General features: G+C 31.9%; 2 protein-coding genes across 7 annotated transcripts in view; one reads left to right on the top strand and one right to left on the bottom strand.

Annotated features, from left to right (window-relative positions):
• LOC115886970 (vitamin K-dependent protein C-like) overlaps window positions 1-21,822 on the top strand; it is a 136,579-nt gene that overhangs the window by 1,717 nt on the left and 113,040 nt on the right. The gene's annotated exons all lie outside the window — the stretch shown is intronic.
• LOC115886898 (monocarboxylate transporter 3) overlaps window positions 1-21,822 on the bottom strand; it is a 76,086-nt gene that overhangs the window by 52,846 nt on the left and 1,418 nt on the right. The window contains exon 1 of one of the 6 annotated variants that reach the window (XM_030906246.1): window positions 10,020-10,407. The exons of 3 other annotated variants lie outside the window; for them this stretch is intronic. In XM_030906246.1, the coding sequence (XP_030762106.1) occupies window positions 10,020-10,085 (66 nt within the window). In that variant the 5' untranslated portion in view covers window positions 10,086-10,407. Of the gene's footprint in view, window positions 1-3,391; window positions 3,468-10,019; window positions 10,408-21,822 lie in introns of those variants that run through there. 2 more of the 6 variants (XM_030906260.1, XM_030906266.1) reach the window with 2 other exon arrangements.

The raw sequence follows: 21,822 nt of genomic DNA, 5'->3' as shown, positions 1-21,822 counted from the left end.
TTTCACATTACTTTGCTACTTTTTTATGAAACTAAATATGCTACACATAGGTTTGGCCTAGCCTCCTTAGTTCCTGTAATACAGGACAAATTTGTGTTGCGCAGTAGTGAACAGATGTTTAATACAGATATGATGCGTAGTAGTAAACTCAATGTCTACCAGCAGCCAGACGGTCCGCACTCTGTTCAGGAGAGCATAGCAATAGATATATTAAAGAACCAGCTTTCTTACAATTCTCTCTCGAAAACGCTAGCTTTTGGACTATAAGTAAAACAGCGAAATCGTTATGGAAATTAAAATATAAAATCACACCAATCACAAGCAAATGGTATATCAGTTGAACGGAGGCATGAAAAAGCAATAAATTTAAAAACTGCGTAATTTTCTAACCAATCGAATTCAACCTAATATTCATAAAATTAATATCGTATCATCGTATCGTCGGACAACGGATGCATAAAAATAAAGCTTTATCCCCTTTTAGATATAATGTTTTACAGGTCACCTAAAAGGGATCGGGTGCAATGTAGAATGTATGGGAGAGGGGTTAATTACCGCGATCTTACATAATTATTGTGTAAACCTTTCTTGAGTTATAACTCATCATAGTCTGAGGGCTTTGACAAAAGCCAGTGTTTGAGATGATTTTTCAGAGGTTAGATCTCCGACATCAGTCGTACCTCATCTACTCAGTGATGAGGTGTTCTGGTGTTTCCCCATTTTCCCCACAGAATCTGCATTCGCCGTTGTTTCTTAGCTTCAATCTACAGAGGTGTTCATTGAGGAATTTATTGAATTGTCCTGTTAAAAACCCTCACAATCCGAACAATGTTCCTACTTAAATCAAGGAAAATCTTTACTTTTCCCGGTCGTAAGTTCTGAGAAATTTCTTCGAGTGTCTTAGACCGCTGCGTTGGCGCATACCCATTCCAGGTTACGGATGGAGTCTTCCAGGTTCTTGAATTTCTCTTTAAGTAGGTTTTCACTTGGGAAGCAGAACGGTTCTGGTCCAGTTAGTGGAGTGTTCGCTCTTTTTCTAGCTAGATCGTTTCGGTAAAGATCGATTGTTTTAAGTAAAGACCATGGAGGAAGCACTGCTTTTATCAAATATAGCATTTTGTTTACTGTTTAGTCAAGTTGAAAAGAAAAAAACATGGAATTTTACTACAAAACTGGTTGGTTGAAAATCGAGTTGAAAATAGTCTGGTAATAATCATTTAATATTTCAAAACAATTTTGTAATATTACATTATTTTGTAAAACTATGAAAAACTATTAGATTTTTAAAAGTCGCTTATTAACGATGCTGTAATATATTCATATTATTTTATGTAAATTTACTTATGTATATTTTTTCCAGTCTAGGTAAAACTACAGTTTTATTGTAAATCTAAATAATCCTGTCAGTTCTCTAAAGGTATTACATTTTTACTCAGTTAAGTAAGACGTAAGGTAAAAAATTATGTGTAGAGGATGTGAAGGCGCATCTACGTTTTCTTATTTTTCAAGCACTGAATAATTTAAACACCAATTTAGACTATTTTACGATAATTATTAAATTGTTGTTTGATGCTGGTAGGCTATAGAAATTATTTTATTTCTTTTAAATGAGCTTTGAATAGTTACTAATTTTTTATTGATATTTTTCCCACACAATGATAAAAAACATATTAAACCAAATCAAAATTTATAATGCCATCTATAAAATTAAAGTTCCATAATTCCACATGTTATCTTTTTAATGTTTGGTAAATCCTTAATATTTTAATTACAGATTTAGTTATATATGACGACAATGAACTTTAATACTTGTATCAACAAATTTAGGAGATAATTCATCAGCTAAGTCAAATATAGTGTATCAAAATATTCCGTGAAAATAGAACTACTAAGTATTTTTGGAATCAAAATAAGTTCATTGGACACAATTTACTTCTATGCAAAAGTGCTTCGTTTGTCTGTTAGAGGGCATCAAACTTTAAAAAATAAACACATTTTTTCAGATATTTTAAGAACCGTTATTACAATTTGAATGAGATTTTGGGTATCTATGTTTAGCTAAGTGTTTTAACAAAGTACGGGAAGGGTAAAAACTACCCCCACCCCTATATAAATTTTATTATAAATATTTTCCGACTCAACCGACGACAGAATTTTTTTTCGTAAAATGGTCCTTCTAGTATTTATTACATTTTTGTCTCTTGTAAAAAACGTAACCGCACAAACTGATGTTACTATGACCTTTTTTTCGACAAATATTTGTAATTGGTATACAGGGTATACATGGTGCGTTGGGCATCTATACAGAATTTCTAAGTTATTTATTATAGGAACTAGCGTGTACCAGCGACTTCGTTCGCGTCGAATTAATCATTTGTATTGGTGATGATAAAGCAAAGCTAGAATTTCCATTAACATACAAACTGGATAAAATGTTCTCACATTTATGTCAGCATGAGAAAAAACAATATGGCGATATTATTATATAACTTGGTAATATTTGAGGAGTAGTTTCATCTCGTTGAAATTTGACTTTCGAAAAATCTGATTGCCAAAAATAAGCTTTGTACGTCAAGCAGTTTAAGCAGAATCGTGGTTAAGAAATTACCTAACTTTTTGGAACACCGTGTATGATTTTTTAAAAAATTTCAAAATATGTAAAAAAACCAAATAAATTATGCTTGTCCAAGCGTTTTCCCGAAAGACTAACCGTTTTTTAAATAACGAATATTGTAATATTTGAGGGGCGTTTTCACCCTCTTGGAATTTGAGATTCGAGAAACCCCTCCTTATCGAACCTCTACACCACACAGTCAATCCGTTTACCAAAAATCAGCTTTAAACGTCAAGCAGTTTAAGCAGAATCGTGATTACTCAATGGTCATATTTTATGAAACACCCCGTATAAATTTATAAAAAATCTTAAAATATGTAAAAAAACAAAATAAAATATACGTGTTTAAGCGTTTTTTCGGAAACTTGACCGTTTTTAAATAAAAAATATTGTAATATTTAAGGGGTGGTTTCACCCTCTTGGAACTGGAATTTCGAAAAATCCCTTCTTATCGAACCTCTACACCCTAGAATCAACCTGTATGCCAAAATTGAGCTTCTTACGTTGAGTGGTTTGAGCAGGATCGTGATTAATCAGTATGTCAGTCACTTAAGGATTTTATATATTAGTATAGAGTATAGACTACGCCGCATTCCCGCAAGACAGTGTATGGCAATAAAAAATACTTGCCAAGTAGACGAGTCGTGACAATGCGCCTTTAAACTTTCAATTCCTACTATTTTTATATAAATTATTGAATTTCTATAGAAAATAAATATTAATAAACTGTTTAAACGTATGAAATTTTAAATTATAATCTTTAAAAAAATCTGTTACCTTTTTTTGAACCATTTTTACAAAAATGTTACAAAAGGAATTTCAAAATCGTACATCGAATCGATTGTTTTTCAAAACTGAGTTCGAAATTTCAAATACCCACACAAATTATCATAGGAGGACATAATTTGTGATAACGATTAATAACGGTTGATATCCCTTTTTCATAAACAATGATAAACGCTAAGTACTTTAGATTAAAACAATTTATTTTATCAGATGGTCGATCAACAAATTTAGACATTTTTGACCGATAAATCTAAAAATATTCCAGGAAGAATTACAAACAATATAGATAAATTTAGGTGCTTTTCAGTTCAAGCATAAAATACAGGGTGTTCTATTTTCGTGTGTTTTCTGAGGTTTCTCGTTTTTATGAGTAGAGATACAAAGATGCGGTTTTCAGATCACTATGTCACTTTTTTATGAAACTAGAGATGTTACACATGGATATGTCCTCCATAGTTCTTGAAATTCAGAGCGAATTTGGAATTGTTGCATTTTTCGATTCCCCTCGTATCTTCGTTATCTTTTAACTTATCGAAAAGGTGAAAACTGGAGCCCGTAGAATCCAGTGGCGTAACTATTTTTTTTTTCTGGGAGCTGCCATTCTCTGGAAATATGACCCAAACTTATGTTTTTTTTAAATGGGATAAAAAATATACAAAAATATAATACACTCTATAATTATTTATTTAAATAAGGTAAAAAATGCAGTGGCGACTTAACCATGAGGTTAAATGGTTAATGCCCCCCAAAAAAATCAGGAGAAAATTAGCAAAAACTTATTTAAATTATACTTTTTGTAAATCACTTCTTTTCATCCTAAAATATTCAAAACTATTCCCAATTTACCCAATTTTCGCTTGAAATAATTATAGAGTGTATCATTGTAATAATTCATAATTTTCTAGTTCTGGATAAATGATGAACTCTTGTTGACTGATTCTGGAATAGATATTTTCAAATAGAAAACATATAGTGTTTAGTTTGTAAAATCGTGCTGTTAAAAGAAAACGACTGCTTAAATTTATTTTAATAAAATATATAAAAAATGTGAAATAAAACTTTTAGAAACGTGTATGTGTATACAGGGTGCTACAAATTCGAGGTACGAGCATTGGTATCTCGGTAACCGTATTAGATACGAACATGGTTAAATTGGGAAAAAGTTGCGCTTTGTGATGTTCACCAAGATGCCATCAAAAAAGTTTTAAAAAATTCAAGGATTGCTGAGTTTTTTGGAAAAAACGGATTTTTTTGAAAATCAATTTTATTTTTTCCTGTCGTTACTTTTAAGAAAATCAAAAAACTAATTGCACATTCTCATAACCACTTTATTAGGGCTATCTGATAGTATTTTTATATTTTCAAATTAGCTGATAATTTGTGAGATACAGAGGCCAACTTAATTTTTTTAAATACGGACCTGCATTTTTTATTTTCGGTTTTGAAAGAACTCGGTCTCCTGAGTACAGTGATATGCCACACTTTATACTTTTTTTTGTTTTGGATACCTTAACAACAAAAAACTATATAATTATTATTTAAAATAATTTCAAGTCCGACTCTGTTTTTTTTAATAATTTAATCTGATTATATTCATCGTAACAATATTGATGAGCGCTAATTAGCATTGAATAATAAAAATCGAGCCAATTGGAAGATTCAAATAAATTATATCCAGGTCAGCAATTTAAAGATATTATTTCCCTATTCTCCCTATTGCACAAATTTATTTTTCGTTCAATTTTATTTATACCTCTTTGAACTTTCTTCTTGTACTTCCGAAAGCATTTCGTACTCTTTATTGTAAATATTGAGATGTATTGATTTCACTTTTACAAATGACGTGAAGTAATGTATTCATTTGTATATTAATTTTTATTATTTTATTGCATTTGATTTTCAATATTCAATGTTTTACCCCACATCATTTTTAAGTTTGAAAGCTTATCGATATTTTAACGATGAATAGATTAAATATTTAAAAAAAAAACAGAGCCGGACTTGAAATTAGTTTAAATAAATTGTGTTCAAATGTCTGAAACAAAAAAAAATAAAGTGTGGCATATCATTGTACTCAGGAGACCGAGTTCTTTCAAAATCTGAAATAAAAAATGCAGGTTCGTATTTAAAAAAATTAAGTTGGCCTCTGTATCTCACAAATTATCAGATAATTTGAAAATCTAAAAATACTATCAGATAGCCCTCATAAAGTGGCTATGAGAATGTGCAATTAGTATTTTGATTTTTCTTAAAAGTAACGACAGGAAAAAATAAAATTGATTTTCAAAAAAATCCGTTTTTTCCAAGAAACTCAGCAATCCTTGAAATGTCTAAAACTTTTTTGATGGCATCTTGGTGAACATCCCAAAGCGCAACTTTGCCCCAATTTAACCATGTTCGTATCTATTACGGTTACCGAGATACCAATGCTCGTACCTCGAATTTGTAGCACCCTGTATATGTATTTATATTTTTGTGACATTATTATTTAAGTGTCTTTTAAATCCTACAGTGGAAAATTTGTGTAAAGAACAGTGACTGGATTTTTAGTGAAATGGCACTAGACCACCTGTTTAAAAATGTAAGGGTAGATTTCATTTTAACATAATTTATTTATTTTTCTTTAACTAAACGTATATACAAGTACCTTGTAAGAAACCAATTAAATTAGGTCGCGTCTTAAAAAAAATCGACGAAATGTTTTTAGATATTGACCTCCCTACAATAATAACCGCGAGCAGCTACTGAAAAAATGCATTACTTATTATCATACAATAAATCAACATAGGCAACCAGCAATAATGTATTATTCTGAATATTATTCCCACTAAAACACTTTAACCTATCAAAATAACATTTTTATGATAAAAAGCTTCAGATAAGATACCGAAATTTAATTACATACAAATAAAATTTAGCTTTTCATTGAAACATTCTAAATATACACAGAACGTTCAGAAAGTTCAATTAGGAATGAACGATTATTAAAAAGGTTTCATCAAAGGTTTGCGAAGCCAACTTGATTCAGGGAATATTGTCTTTATGTTCCTTTGTCCCGAGTTCATTGGCATACGAAAATGCCCTATGACTCAGGACAGCTATAAATTGACCCAATTACTAATATTTGCTGTCTTTCTTTATGTGTATACATACAGGGTGTTTGTTACTTAATAGAGAATTTGAATTTAGCGCCTAAAGCGCGCCATATTGGTGACGTAGAGAATGACATAGCAGCCATGTTCAAAAAAAGAAATGTACACACATTCTTGTAAATCACACATAGCAAATAAAGTTTCATAGAAGTTACAACTTCCTTTCAATCCACAACATACACACAAAAATCAACAGTCCACTGCACAATCATATTCAAACAAAACACAGGGTGCCCAAATGTTCTAAACAAATGATACTATACGCTCGATGATAATTTTGCCGTTAAAAAATTTTTAGCATACGGTTATTTATTTGAAATTGTAACCCGCGGTTCAGAACGACAATTTGACTCGAAATAAGTGTGTGGTATCAAATTATTCGTAAAAAAATGTTTTTTCCAAATATGCTAATGAGCCACCCTCGTTCTATTTGAAAAAAATTGAGATATGATTAAAAATACGATTTGGGGACCTTTTAACCGGTCAGGACAAGACACTAAAAACATTAGACTATCAAATCTATTTTTCCAAGGCTCCTTGATTAAAAATTAGTGTTTTGAACACAGCCATGGCACTCTAAATTGAAATTTAAAATACAATTTGTTTTTGAGCAAATATGTCAAAAGTTGACATATTATTATGATATGTCATTCGATTCAGAGTGTCATTTTCTATCGAATAAAGTAAAAAAAATACCGAGGGTGCCATTTAAAAATGAAAAGTTGTAGTCATTTCCGGTGAACCAGGAAGTGACCGAAAACAATTGAATACGTCAATCAATCCCAATTTATGTCATATATGTACTAACATACCAAATCTCGTTTTTTATCTGAAAAAAAAGTTATAGGGGTGAGCCACTTTTGAGACGCACCCGGTATAGGTTGGGCCATTTTGGTGTGCCAAAATTTTTTCTGGCAGATTTTACAAAACTCTTCAACTGACAATTGACTGACAATTTTTACCATTGTTTAAACAAATTGAAATATTACGAAAACTATTAATTTTAGGTATATATCATTATATAAAAAAATTATAGCATTTAAAAAAAAATATGTTATATCCGCCACACTTTTTTGAAGCACCCTGTATACTCTATCATAATTTTAAAATGTGATCTTAACCTTCCCGATAATTTTTATATTCAACATTTTTTTGTAAACGTCGAAACAAATGAGATAATGGACTTTATCGTTGAGTCACCCTGTACAGGGTGAATCAAAAATTGCCGTATTTCTTCTCATTATTTCTAATGAAACATCCTGAACACCCTGTATTATATAACATAAATGAAGGTAGTATTTATTGAACTTTAAGTTTTTTAAGCACTTTCTATGTCTAAAATCGATATTTATTATAACATCAATAATTATTACCGTTTAGCGTTACAAAAAGAATGAGGTCAGGTTAAAAAATTTTTTTTAGTTCTATTTAATTAAAATTATTTTAAAAATACATATGGAAAAGAATGGAAAAATGACATTATGATGGATAAACGTAATAATAAATATTTAAGACAGAATTACAATTTTAGTACGTTGACATAATGCTAGTATTGTAAAATTTGAACATTTTGCAATGTATATTGGTTATAGTCAAGGACATAATATCCAAATATATGCATAGTATTAAGTTCAATGGCCCAAAGTGTTAATTAATACAAGACAGAAACCCTATCAATTTCAATATCAGTGAAATAAAAAAATCTGCTTCTTGTCTCATTGTTGGAAAAACCGTCTAGTTAAAATAAAAACGACGTGAATGATTTAGTATTTTATAAGGTAACTTGACGCCGTTTTTTTTTCGATCATACGTTATATGTCGATACATATTTTTCTATGAGATATTATTAAAAATTAAATTTTGACAAGTTTTTCATGTCAATTTTAATCCAATGACCCGATAAAAATTATCGTTGATAGTCATTTAATGGCCACAATGACACCATTTTTTTTCTATCGTACTGTATCCGATAAAGATTTCATTAATACACATTTAGTTTTTAAAATATAGTGATGATATACAGACAGGGAGACAGGGATATGTCTCAAAACTTACGAAATCTTGTTTTATTTATAAAAATAATAACTGATTTTTTGGACAAACATAAATTTGACACGATATTTTCTGTCCTAGCTTATGCAATAAAAACCAGGGTGATGGTCCACTTTAGGTACGTCGTCAATCTTGAAGTTATCGATGTAAATTTGATATTAATATATTCTACAATTAATGTTTTAACGTTTTAAGCACGGATCGTACGGATAGTCGATCAATGTTTGAGATTTCTGCAATAAAATTATTTATTTTTTGAGGTTAGGATATAGCTTTCCTTGTTAAGTTTAATAAGAGTGACAAGGAAGACGCAGATTTAGGTTTATTTGTATTTTGCTCGCGTCTGCGTATATCGCTGGCGGTAACAATGAAATATTGAAAATCGCAATTTTGTTTTATTTATACTTTTCTATTAATTTTAAAAAATAGCGGTAGCGATATTAAGCTGATAAGAATAGATATTATATTTTGATCTGTGTTAAAGGTTGAGAAGAGGATCACAATGGTAAAAATGTCCGCCGTAACTGAGTTTTGATTGCATTGGTTACAACATTCTTTTTGGGGGGTTTGTTTTTGGTGTTATTTATGGACGATCCGCACTTTTTTTGTTAGAAAATGTCATTATACGTGTTCCTCTTCCCAATTCTGTATAGAAAATTTTAAAATTTTGACGTACCTAAAGTGGACCAGACCCAAAACCAGTTATCACATTTGAATTCACAAAAAAAGCTTAAGCTTCAATCAAAACCTCGACATTAGTGGATTAAATTAGTGGTTTCAACTCTAATTTCAATGTAATCATTCAGAACGTCAAAATTAGTGGTGGTAGTTTCGGAGTTACGGGGTGTTTTTCAAAAATGTACATTTTGAACAAATCGCTGTAACTTTTTTGCTATGGAAAATTTTGTATTTCTATGAAAACATTTCCAAAGCACCTTTTTACATAGAATTTAATCGTTTAAGTATAATTTTTTTAAAATTAATATTTTAAGAGATTTTATTTTTATTTTATATTTTTTATACTATTTAGTTTACATATCATTCACAATGTCTAAAAACACCATTAAAATTAATATAATATCCTAGCAACAGCTTGCATTAGTTAGTTGTATTCATTGAGAAAACTCAATATTCAGCTCATAAAACAATCAACTTTTGATTTCTAACTACAATTTCTCTTGACGCACAATAATCAAAGGCCAAAATGACATTTCTCGCAAATTTTGAAGTATAATTAGTGGAAAAGCTAAAAGTTTGATAACTTTTTCCACTAATTGAAAATGTCTATCACTAATTTTGATGTTCTGAATGCTTACATTGAAATTAAAGGAACAAACTTGTACTCTAATTGAAACCACTAATTGCGAGGTTCTGAATGAGGCTATAAATTCCAAAATCCAATTAAAAAAACGTACTCTACTAACTTGACTGATTTTCCTCGAGCGCGGTTGCCGAATATCAGACAAATTTCCAGTCGACATATCGCTTCTTGGCACGCCACTGGGTTAAAGTCACGAAAACAAAAACACTTTTTTTTCAAATCCACACAAACACTTTTAAAGGGACACCGAAGCTAACACCAGCTCCGGTATTTGAAACAGAGTTTTTTCCTCAAAATGGTAGTGATATAGCGATGCACGCCCATTTTCCCGTTTAAAATAGTTTAGAGACACGTGGTTCGCGTACGGTACACCGATCGCTACTAAACAAACTTATGGCAAACAAAAAACGAATCGAGCTGTAGTAAAAATCGGCGACTGAAATAAACAGGCGTCGAATGGGTCGGCGGCTGGCGGCCGGTTGCCTATCGCGGCTGAAACCGAAACCGGAACATGCATAAAACGCGATGACGTCGATGCTATACCGCTATACGCGATTGACCGAATCGACCTCGACGATATAGTCGTCATCTAATATTTATGGTGACTACTAAAATGCTCTATACCAGGCGAATACATTACGAATTGTGTACAATAGATTCTTATTACATTGTGGCGACATGCCACAGTACAATTTTCAGATCTACTGTAGTCCTCTTATCTCTACGTAGATTACATTCTTCAGTCGTATGATTTTCAACAAATCTAATCTTTGGAGATTGCATCTTCCATATAGCTCTGTGCCTATTAATTATCATCGCCTAGTACCGAGAACCACACATTTGGCAAGTAGCTATCGAACTGACATAGATTGTGTTCTGTCGTTTCTTCTTCTGATTGGACAGAAACTGCAAATGGCTTTGTCCATCTATTCCATGAGCTAAAATGCCCATTGAGCTTATTTTACAATGCCCTGTTAGTAGACTCTAGGGTTCCCAACCGTCCCGGTTTGACCGGGATTAACCAGGAATCAGAAAGTTTGTCCCGGCGAAAATTTTGCCTTGGCCGGGACCAAAAAAATCACATTTACATATAATATATTTGAATTTCTAATAATTTAATGGTTTTGTTTCAATTATTTAAAAGCTTAGAAATAATAGTCCCGGAATCGCCGATGCTCAAGTCGGGAACCCTAGTAGACTCAGGTCTGAAAACCGTACAGTTTGCCGAGTTATAATCTTTAGTCAGCCTAACATTGCCAAGAAGAATATGTAAAACATCATTATCATCGACCTGAGGAAGTTAAAAACAAAGATCTAAAACAACGCTGCTGTTCGCGCATTTCATATTGCTAGTTGAAAACATTCAGTTGGTCTAGACATCTTCCGTTGATCTGATTGCGCGAAACATAGAACATAGAATATCTACAAAATTACAACAAGTTGTTAAAGAAGAATTTTTATAATTAGCATATGAGCTATGAAATATTCTGATGTACTCGTGTATTACCCGGTATTACGCAGATATAAATGGCAGTACATAACTAAAAAGTGAAACTTAACTGAAAAAATTAGTTTTGAAAGTCCTTTCAATATCTATCACTCAGTTCGGTGATCCATGAGCGCGAGCATAAATATTTTTATAGTCCAGTAAATAGAAAAAGACACAAAACGACCCAAGTCTCGGCCTAATTTGTCGATTGGGACTTTTCAGGCGGGTTGGGTACCTTTTGGAAAAAAATTGTTTGTTGTGGTTGGTTTTTGAAAAAAAAACCATACTAAACACCGTGCTCGGCCAGCCTCGGCCGAAAAAATATTTTTCGCAGATATCTCCCAAAATATTCAATTTACAAAATTTTTCCTGAAAAAATAACGCTTAGCTCATTATCTACAAAAAAGGTCCTGACACTTTTTCATGTAAAGTGCCGGGAAACGCTTAAAAACGACTCTAAAGGGTCAAAGAACGGGTTTTCCGCTAATATTGGCCGAATTATGGCATGTAGAGGCAATTTTCTGAGTGAGTGGCGGAAAAGCCACTCACAAATAGTTGTTTTTTATTAAAATGTGAATACATACTTCAAATTTTCTGAGTTGCTTAAAGAGACTCTAAAAACTTGACAAATATTGACAAATAAGCTATTATTAGTGAAAATATGAATAAGTTCGTAAAAATCTGAAAATTTTTGGGTCGAGGAATGTTTGCCCGGTTTTTTTTATCATAAAATATGACAAAATTCAAACAAGTTCCAAAATGTGAGAGCTGTTGATTCAAATTTTAGCCGAATTATTAAACAATTTGTCCTATCAATCAATGATACGCTTATGAAAAATATTTTCGGAGCGTGAAGACTTGGAGGATCTTCGAGGCGGAATATCTCGAAAACTAACACTGAAAAATCATAAAACTAAACACTGTCTAATGCCGAGAAGACGTTCATTTGATTTGTTCATCGGCAAAATATTGATGACGCTTCTGGCTCCTTCTTTATAGTACGACAGCTAGCAACGTCGGAAAAACAAGTATTTTAAGACGTCTGACTCTTTTATATATTTTTTACTACGCTCTCTAAAACAGCATGCGGCCCGTCTGGCTGCCGGTAAACGTTGCGTTCTCTACTGCGCATTGAAAGAAGATCCTATATTTTTATTAGTCCTTTAAATTCTAGTAATGAATATTAATTGAACATGTCTCCATAGCGCAGTGCGTAGAGTTTCCGACCACGAACCGATGATTCGGAGTTCGAATCCGGGTCAGGGCAAAGACTTTTTTATTTTATTTTCGTTTATATTCTGATAGTAAAGTATTAAATATTTGTTTTTTTTTAATTGCCAGAATTATTTAATACTTTACTATCAGAATATAAACGAAAATAAAATAAAAAAGTCTTTGATCTACCCGGATTCGAACTCTGAATCTTCGGTTCGTGGTCGGAAACTCTACGCACTGCGCTTGGAGACATATTCGATTTATATTCAATACTAGAATTTATGGGACTAAATTAATAAAAAATATAGAATCTTCTTTCGATGAGCAGTAGCAATCGGCAGCCAGACGGGCCGTATGCTGTTCCAGAGAGCATAGTAAAATATATATCAAAGAGCCAGACGTCTTAAAATACTTTCTCGAAAACGTTGCTAGCTCTTAAATGGCCTACACACGTAACGATTTATCGTACTGCGCGTTGAACTGCAGATCGTAAAGAAAAATCGTACAGCTTGCAGTACAGCCAGTTTTTGTACACACGATGCAACACATTGTACTGCCGCAGTTCAGATTATTCACTTTTCGTCGAGAAGGGCTACCGTTATGTCAAGAATTTCAAAGAAAAAAGCTGCCGTGCTTGTAGCTGCGGTATTGCTGATAGATGAAGATGATGAACAAAAAGAAATCAGAAAGCGAAAATGGTGTAAAAAATCCCATAGGCATCTATTTTCTCTATATAAATCAATAAAGTCTTCTCAGAACGTCTTCTTTTTTAAATCCATAATATTGATTAAACCAAAAATAAATAAAAATTATATCTTAACTGCGCGCTGTGGCAGGGAATACACTCCACACGTTCAGACTTGCGTTCAAACCCCACCCCAGACACGACCCGTTGATACGATATTTTACGGAAGCTCCGTACTGCAAACGATTTGACGACTGCATACTGCAAACCATCCAATTTCCCTACACACGCTACGATTTATCGTTAATGCGGCAATTTCGATGGATATCGTACTGCATGCAGTACGATAAATCGTTACGTGTGTAGGTCGTTTTAGACTATTGCGACTTAGGTCCACGCTACCTACAAGTCGAAAAAATGTCAACATTAAAGACAATGTCAACTATTTTACAAGCATTATTGAACACTCTTTATGGATGTTATTATATTATTATCGATGTTTATATGTAGGACGAAGAATTATCGGTAATAAAAGATTTATGCAATCATAAAAAATTATTATCCAACTGATTGAAGAAAAATACTAAATTTTATCGGAAAAGTATATGGACTACTAATTTCATCCCATATTAATTAGAACTTAATGTTACTGATTTTATGATAACACATCAAAGATAGTTAGTAATTTTCCTACAAAAAAAGAACGACGTCACAATAGCCGCAGACTGTGATGTTACATACTGAACAAAAGAGTGAGAGTACAACTTTATCGACTAGATACGAATGTACTGTACATTTTCACGGAAATCACCATACATCAGCTGATCCAGGATTATTTTCGAATTGCAAATGGTATACACACATCTTTTGTTCGCCACTGTTGCTTGTACTTTTAAATTACTTGCAAGGTTTTAATTTTAACAACCGAAATATGTAAATATTATTCTAATGCCAAATTATGTATTTTGTTCATATTTTCTAAAATTAATATTAAGTACATAAGTACTATTTATATTTGTCATTGTGTAATTGGTACTCTCATAATTAAGATTACAAAATATTTTTCTTTTATTATAGTATTATATACAGAGTGGTCAATTTTACCACCACAGAGATTATGTATCAGCGTCTTATTTTTCTTTTGTTATTTTTTTGTAATAATTTCATTTGGGAAATATAAAGACATTTATTTATTATTATTACTATATACCAAATTTTGTTCATATATCTATATCTCTAATAATAAGAGATTATCGTATTGCTTTGAATAAAAAAATAAGGAAGATATATCTAAGTATTTATGTACAGGGTGGGTCAAATTCGACGCTTTTAAATGGAAACACCCTTTTCTATAGGAGATAGACGAAAACTAATATAGGTGTCTGAAGCTCAATTTTCATCAAAAACATGATGGTGAAAACCGCACATCAATATCTGTTACCGTTTGGGAGTTACGGTGTGTTTTTCAAAAATGTGTATTTTTAACAAATCGCTGTACCTTTTTTGCTATGAAAAATTTTGTATTTCTATGAAGACATTTCCAAAGCACCTTTTTACGTAGAATTTAATGGTTTAAGTATAATTTTTTTAAAATCGATAATTTAAGAGTTATCAACAGAAAAATTGATTTTTTATTTGGGACACCCTCTATATATTTAATTAACTGAAAAGAATTTAAAATTACCTTTCCAAAACTATAGCACACTTGATATTTTGTTATAATCCCCTTCGAAATACAGAATTTTTAAAAGTTCGCCACTTTTAACTAGTACGCTTTGGACCCCTTATTGATAATATGCCCTTAATGGAATTCGAAAACATATTTATCCAGCAAGACGACGCACCGCCTCTGAACGCTGAAGTTATCAGCAAATTTTTGCAGCCAATTTCAAGAATAATTGGATAGCTAACCAAGATCCCAGCCGTTGGCCGCCGAGAGGCCGTCTGACTTAGTGCCCATGGATCTAATCCTATGGATATATTTGCGGAAGAATAAAGGTTCCTTATTCTTCCGTATAATCTAGAAAAGAATTAAAAATACTTAGCAGTTATGAGAGGGCATCTTTCACCCCCACTGAGTTAATGAATTTCGCGAGAAATGTTCAAAAACTGCCCCGTCTGTCCATAACAGAAGACGGTTGATATGTCGAACACCTGTAGCAAAATCTCATGCCTTGGTTTGCTATTTATTTTTATTGTTATTAGATATAGTTTAAATGTGTTGATGTTGGTTAAATATATTTTAAATTGTTATAAAATTCTGCATCTCTCATAGCAAATATTATTTTCGTTTTAATTGATGCTCACAGCTAGATTTTTTTTGCATTACAGCCGGTGCCGTTCAAAACCTACTTATTTAAAGCGGGCGAATTTTTATATACTCTATATGTCGAAGAGGAATCGAGCAAAATATCAAGTGTGTTATATTTTTGAAAAGGTCATTTTAATTTTTTTTCAATAAATTACAAATATTCAGGGTGTCCCATATAAAAAATCAAATTTTCTGTTGATAATTCTTAAATTATTAATTTAAAAAAAATATACTTAAACCATTAAATTCTACGTAAAAAGGTGGTTTGGAAATGTTTTCATAAAAATACAAAACTTTCCATAGCAAAAAAGTTACAGCGATTTGTTAGAAATGCATATTTTTGAAAAACACCCCGTAACTCCGAAACGGTAAGATTTTCTTAAAAAGGTCCGATTAAATTTATATCTCCGAAACTAAAGTTCCAAGAAAAATCGATATGCGGTTTTCACCATCATGTTTTTGACAAAAATTGAGCTCCAGACACTGATATTAGTTTTTGTCTATCTCCTACAGAAAAGGGTGTTTCCATTTAAAAGCGTCGAATTTGACCCACCCTGTACAAGAGTCGGAATCGATCTTATGAACCCCAATTTTTGACAGTTCTGTTTGGCCTTTTAATGATCACATTTAAATTTGATTTTAAATTTTGGTAATTTGTGTCTTTTCTGAGCTTATTTTATGTTATTTATTATTTCTTCTATAAGTGGTTTTGCTTAGAGGCAGTGAACCTAAATTAACAGTGACATAATTACAAATTCCAGGAAAAGACTATAAAATAGTTAATTATTGCAGCGTGCAGCACTGGCAAGAAACTATATAATGCAGTAATACACGTAACGTAGTAGTAAACTAATCAATTTACGAAATTGATTTAGAATTAACTAATTATACAGGGCGAGTCTTAAATAATTGCAAACATTTTTAGAGGTGCGAAATTTTTTTTAGAAAATTTTGGAATTTCTATAAATTTTTAGTTAAAAAACATAATTTCTTAATAATATGACAATGACAACACAGGTAGTAGATTGATTAAATTTACAAGAAAGAAAACCCAGACAAGATCCAGTGTTTCTCAAAATTAAAGCAAAAAATCTTTTTTTTGGGAAATTTTCAAAATAAAAAAACGAATCACGAATCAATAACGAAAGATTATTTTAGACTTATTTGAAAAACGGTAAAGAAAAAATATGTTCCTTTTATCGAGATCTACCGGCCCTAAAAAACTGCACTTATTTAAGACTCACCCTGTATATCTTTTCTTGCAGTTTTGCTTTTATTTACAACTTGTCAAAAATAATTAGAATACGTCAATTTACTTAGGTGTTTCAGTAGCGTATCAGATATTTTTGTTATTAAATAATTATTTATTGTAAGTTGTCTGTTGCAAACCCTCCAAATCCGAAAAACCTTACACCTTTCTCCGAAGAGTAACCATAACTCCGATTCTGAATCTCTTACTTATAGAAGAAAGAAAATTGAATAATCAATACCAGAAACGAAAGAGATATATGATATCTCTCTCTTCAGTCGTGACCCCCATTAGGGAGTGTAGTGGTCAGTGTAACATCATGGATGATTTTTCTCCATGCGCCTCTGTCTTTTGTCATCTCGATGACATCGTGCATTGGCTTGCTACAGCTAGTCGTGATCTGGTCTATACATCGAGTTGGAGAGCGGCCACGTGGTCTACGTCCCTCCACCTTGCCTTGAATTATGAGTCTAATGAGTCTTTCCATATTGTCCGGACTTTTCCTCATTATATGCCCAAAATATTTTAGTTGTTTTAGTCGGATTTTACAGGAAAGCCTGTTAGTAATATTAAGTTCATTTATAATGGAAACGTTTGTACGGCGTTCAGTCCATGGGATTCGGAGCATACGTCTATAACAATACATCTCGGTAGCATCGATCTTCTTACGTTCCGCCTGCCTGAGAGTCCACGATTCGCAGCCATACGTCAATATTGGGAGTACCAAACAGTTGACTAGCCGGTTTTTGGTGGCTCTTGAAATCTGGCGGTCTTTCCAGATCTTGGTCAGTCTCCCAACAGCTACCTTTGCCATGTTGCACCTACGCTTAACCTCTTCTCCCGATGTGCCTGTATTTGTCAATAGTGATCCCAGGTATACGTATGACTTAACGACTTCAAAGCGGTCGATATGAGTTATATTTGGATGGTTGTTATGTTGCCTATCAACTATCATAATTTTGGTTTTTTGCGTATTTAGTTCCAGACCGAGCCGATTGCTTTCGTTTTCTACCCTATTTACTAAATTGATTAACTCTTCTTGACTGTTAGCGAGTAGTGCTGTATCATCTGCAAAGCGTAGATTATTTATTTTTTGGCCATTTATTGAAATGCCTCCTTCCCATGTTTCTAGCGATATATGATATGTCAACGGAGAAATGACAAAAAACAAAAATCTTATGAATCAAATGTGCACGATCCATGTGTGGCAACTGTAGATCCTATGTTAGAATGAACCGTATTTGAAAAAGTTATGTACATTAAAGGTTTGCAGCTTTGTTGAAAATAATTTATGTTTATTACTTTAGCTTCACATTTCAGTTGTTTGTACTTTCAATAATACGGAAAAATCATAAAATATATATGTTTTTAATTTCTATGGGTTTCTTAGTCAAGTTATATTTCTGTTGTCAAAAATTTCTAAAAATACGTTTTACTTTATTTTTGTGTCCGTTCTTATTAATTTATTGAAAACTAATGAAATTGTTTGTTCACAAGTTTGAATATATTGCAAACAGTGTTAAAATAACAAACTTTTTATAAAATCTCTTCATAATTTATTTTTAACTGAAAAAAAAAATTGGGGTCCATCGGATCCTAAAACGCCTAAGCGGTACGAAAATTTACCACGTCATGCGCCAGTTGATGGTTAACAAATTTAAAATCTAATAACATTTACTGACAACGTAAAACAAAAACCAACAAATTATTGAGTTTACCTAACATTATATTTCTAAACTCATAAAATTAGAAGAACGGAACTTAAATTAGCCATATTGATCCCCCATCGCGCTCCACCTAAGTTCGTTGGTAAGCTCCTTTCTTAATTGTTTTATTCACAAAGGTATTCTGAAAAAACAATACCCAGTGCCCAGTATATTTAAAACAAATCATTTATTGCCCTATATTGATATGTAATTTGAGAAGCTCAACAAATTAGGCAAAGAAAATAAAGTCCTTCTACTCTGGGTGCCTGCTCACCAAGGGATAGAAGGCAATGAAAAAGCAAATGATCTAGCTAGAAAAGGAGCGAACACTCCACTAACTGGACTAAAACCGTTCTGTTTTCTAAGCGGGAACCAACTGAAAGCGGAACTGAAGAATCTGGAAGACTCCATCCGTAACCTCGAAAAAGTTCCTCAGAACGTACGACCGAGAAAAATCAAATGTTTTCCTTGATTTAAGTAAAAACAATCTTCGGATTATCCCACGGAGTTTCTAACAGAACACTGTCTCCTCAACGAACACCTCAGTAGGCTGAAGCTGAGAAACAACGGCGAATGCAGATTCTGTGGGGAAAATGGGGAAACACCAGAACACCTTATCACTGAGTGCGCCGAGACGAGGATCGTTCATGCCATGAACTTTGGTACGACTGATGTCGATGATGAGCTGGCATCTGTGGAGCCGTCTCAGATACTGGCTTTTGTTAGAACCCAGAGACTGTATAATGAGTTATAACTCGTTATAACTCAAGAAAGGCGAACACACAATAGATCTGTAAGATCGCGGTGATTAACTCCCCTCCTAAACATTCTACAGTCTACATTCATATGAAATGTTCTACTTAAATAAGTATGTTTTATCAACTATATAAAACTGAATTATCCTGTATATGTATTTGAATCTTTAGATAAAACAAAAATAACTTAATATTGCCAAACTATTTTATCTGTTTTTTAAAAATAATATGTAAGTGCTATTTTTAATTTTTGTTTTCAATATCGTTCGTACTGTACAGGGTGGTCAACTTTATTTTAGCATGACTTAATAGAATTTGAATATTGAATAGAATCATACCTTCTCGGGGTGAAAATATAAATAGTTTTTTTTTTCATTCAAAATTTTTTCGGAGAAACTGTAAGGACTTTGAAAAAAATGTTTCAATAAAAGCTGTCCCCCACCTTCTAGTCACCCTATCTCGGTTAATTTTAAATTGGACGCCCTACAATTTTTATTTGAACTTTTTTTTTCTAGCCCTTACCGTTTCTCCGAAATTTCGAAAAAATAATTTTATTTATTTATTTCATCTCTTCTCGGGGGCGAATTAAAAAAAACCTTTCGCAATTCGTTTTTAGATCTTTCAAAATAACTTATATCAAAAATTTAAGTTTTTGCCAAAACTTCATACTTGAAGGCCTATTTTCTTGCACTATAGAAGATACTATGAATAATGTCAAAAAGTGATCTTGTTTATAAAAATTTGAACACCCTGTATTTTCAAAACGAACCATTTCTGAACCTATGTTGCTATGAAATGTTTTTCTTAAAATAAGTTTTTATGGCTTGCTACTAAAAATGAACCACCATGTATAGGTATGAAAAAATAAAGAGAAAAAATATATTTTTCTACATCTTATTTGAATTTTTTAAATAAAACAAGAACAAACTTATTGATAATAATGCTGTGTTCTAAAAAAAGGTTATCATCAAATTTATGATAGCATATCATTAATTTCCAAATATGTACATAATGTATTATATGTGAAATGTATAAATAAAACATGCGAATCATTGTTAATAGATGTGTAAAAAGCAGTGACATACTTATTACAAATAAATGTTTTAAAACTAGATAAATAATTGTAATTTCGTTTCAAAACATTCCTTGAAATTGTATATAAAACATAAATGATTCTCGACATGTATCATTCTCTTTGTAGTAAACGACTTCCTTACAATTTAACAAAGCCTTGCACAGAGTGGGCCAAATTTTAGTACTGTATAAGTAATATTTTATTTTTTAATAGTAGGTAATCGTTTCTAAAACCTATATTTGGTCTTATAACTTATACCGGGTGCGTCTCAAAAGTGGCTCACCCCCTATAACTTTTTTATTTTATCAGGCAAATAAACGAGATTTGGTATGTTAGTATATGACATAAATTAGGATTGATTGACGTATTCAATAATTGTTTTCGGTCACTTCCTGTTTCACCGGAAATTACTACAACTTTTGATTTTTAAATGGTACCCTCGGTATTTTTTTACTTTATTCGATAGAAAATCACACTCTGAATCGAATGACATACCTATCATCAACTTTTGACATTTTCGCATATGGTTTATTTGAAATTATAACCTGCGGTTCATAACGACAATATGACGCAAAATACCAAGTGTTTTCGATCAGACGACATTCCCCATATAATTTTACATACAGGGTGGCGCCTCTCATACGACGCGGAGGCTCCAAGGAGAACGGGAGTTTATATCAAAATGAAATTTTCGGAGCATTATGTAGGTTAATGACAGCATTTTGTAAAAATATAGAGTTCTGCAGGGTGTCCCCAAAAAAAGTTACGCATCAAAGTTGTTTTTTTTAGAACACCATTTATATTAATTAATTTTCGGATTCTAGTAAAAAAATAAAGGTGAATTTTATTAAACAAGCATGTGCTTAATTGTAAGGATTTTGACATATTTCACATTTCGTGAAAATGAAGCATAAGTTTTAAATTTCAATAACAGCTACCTAAATTGTAAAATACCATGTATAGTCTGATATTTAATTACAATAACCATCGTATATTAAACCAAATTAAAATTTGTCTCGAAAAGTTATACAGGGTGAGACAAAATTTATACTGAACATTGGTCACTCTTAAAAGCAAGTAACTCCTTTATTTTAAATGGAACACGCATTATATTATATCGGTATTCAATGAAGAATTCATATATCTTTAAAATACTATAAGGTTGCCTACGCCTCAAACAAAGATGTTCCTAGATATTTTCATTTTTATGATTTTGCCTAAGTAGATCTTTATTATTTGATAAAATCTAGGTATAATTTAATAATTGACAATGTCAAAACACATAAATTTTGCGAATATTAACGTTCACTAGTAGATATAAAAATGACCACCTAAAACTAAAATTTTCATTCTAAAAATTTCGCAGTTTTGTTGTTTTTACCCTATATAGAAATGAGTCAATCCATACTAAC

Source organism: Sitophilus oryzae, unplaced genomic scaffold (assembly GCF_002938485.1).
Source record: "Sitophilus oryzae breed Bouriz unplaced genomic scaffold, Soryzae_2.0 scaffold_1146_pilon_pilon, whole genome shotgun sequence".
Classification (NCBI taxonomy): Eukaryota; Metazoa; Arthropoda; class Insecta; order Coleoptera; family Curculionidae; genus Sitophilus; species Sitophilus oryzae.
The sequence above is the reverse complement of the archived record's forward strand: the minus strand, read 5'-3'. Positions and strand labels throughout refer to the sequence as shown.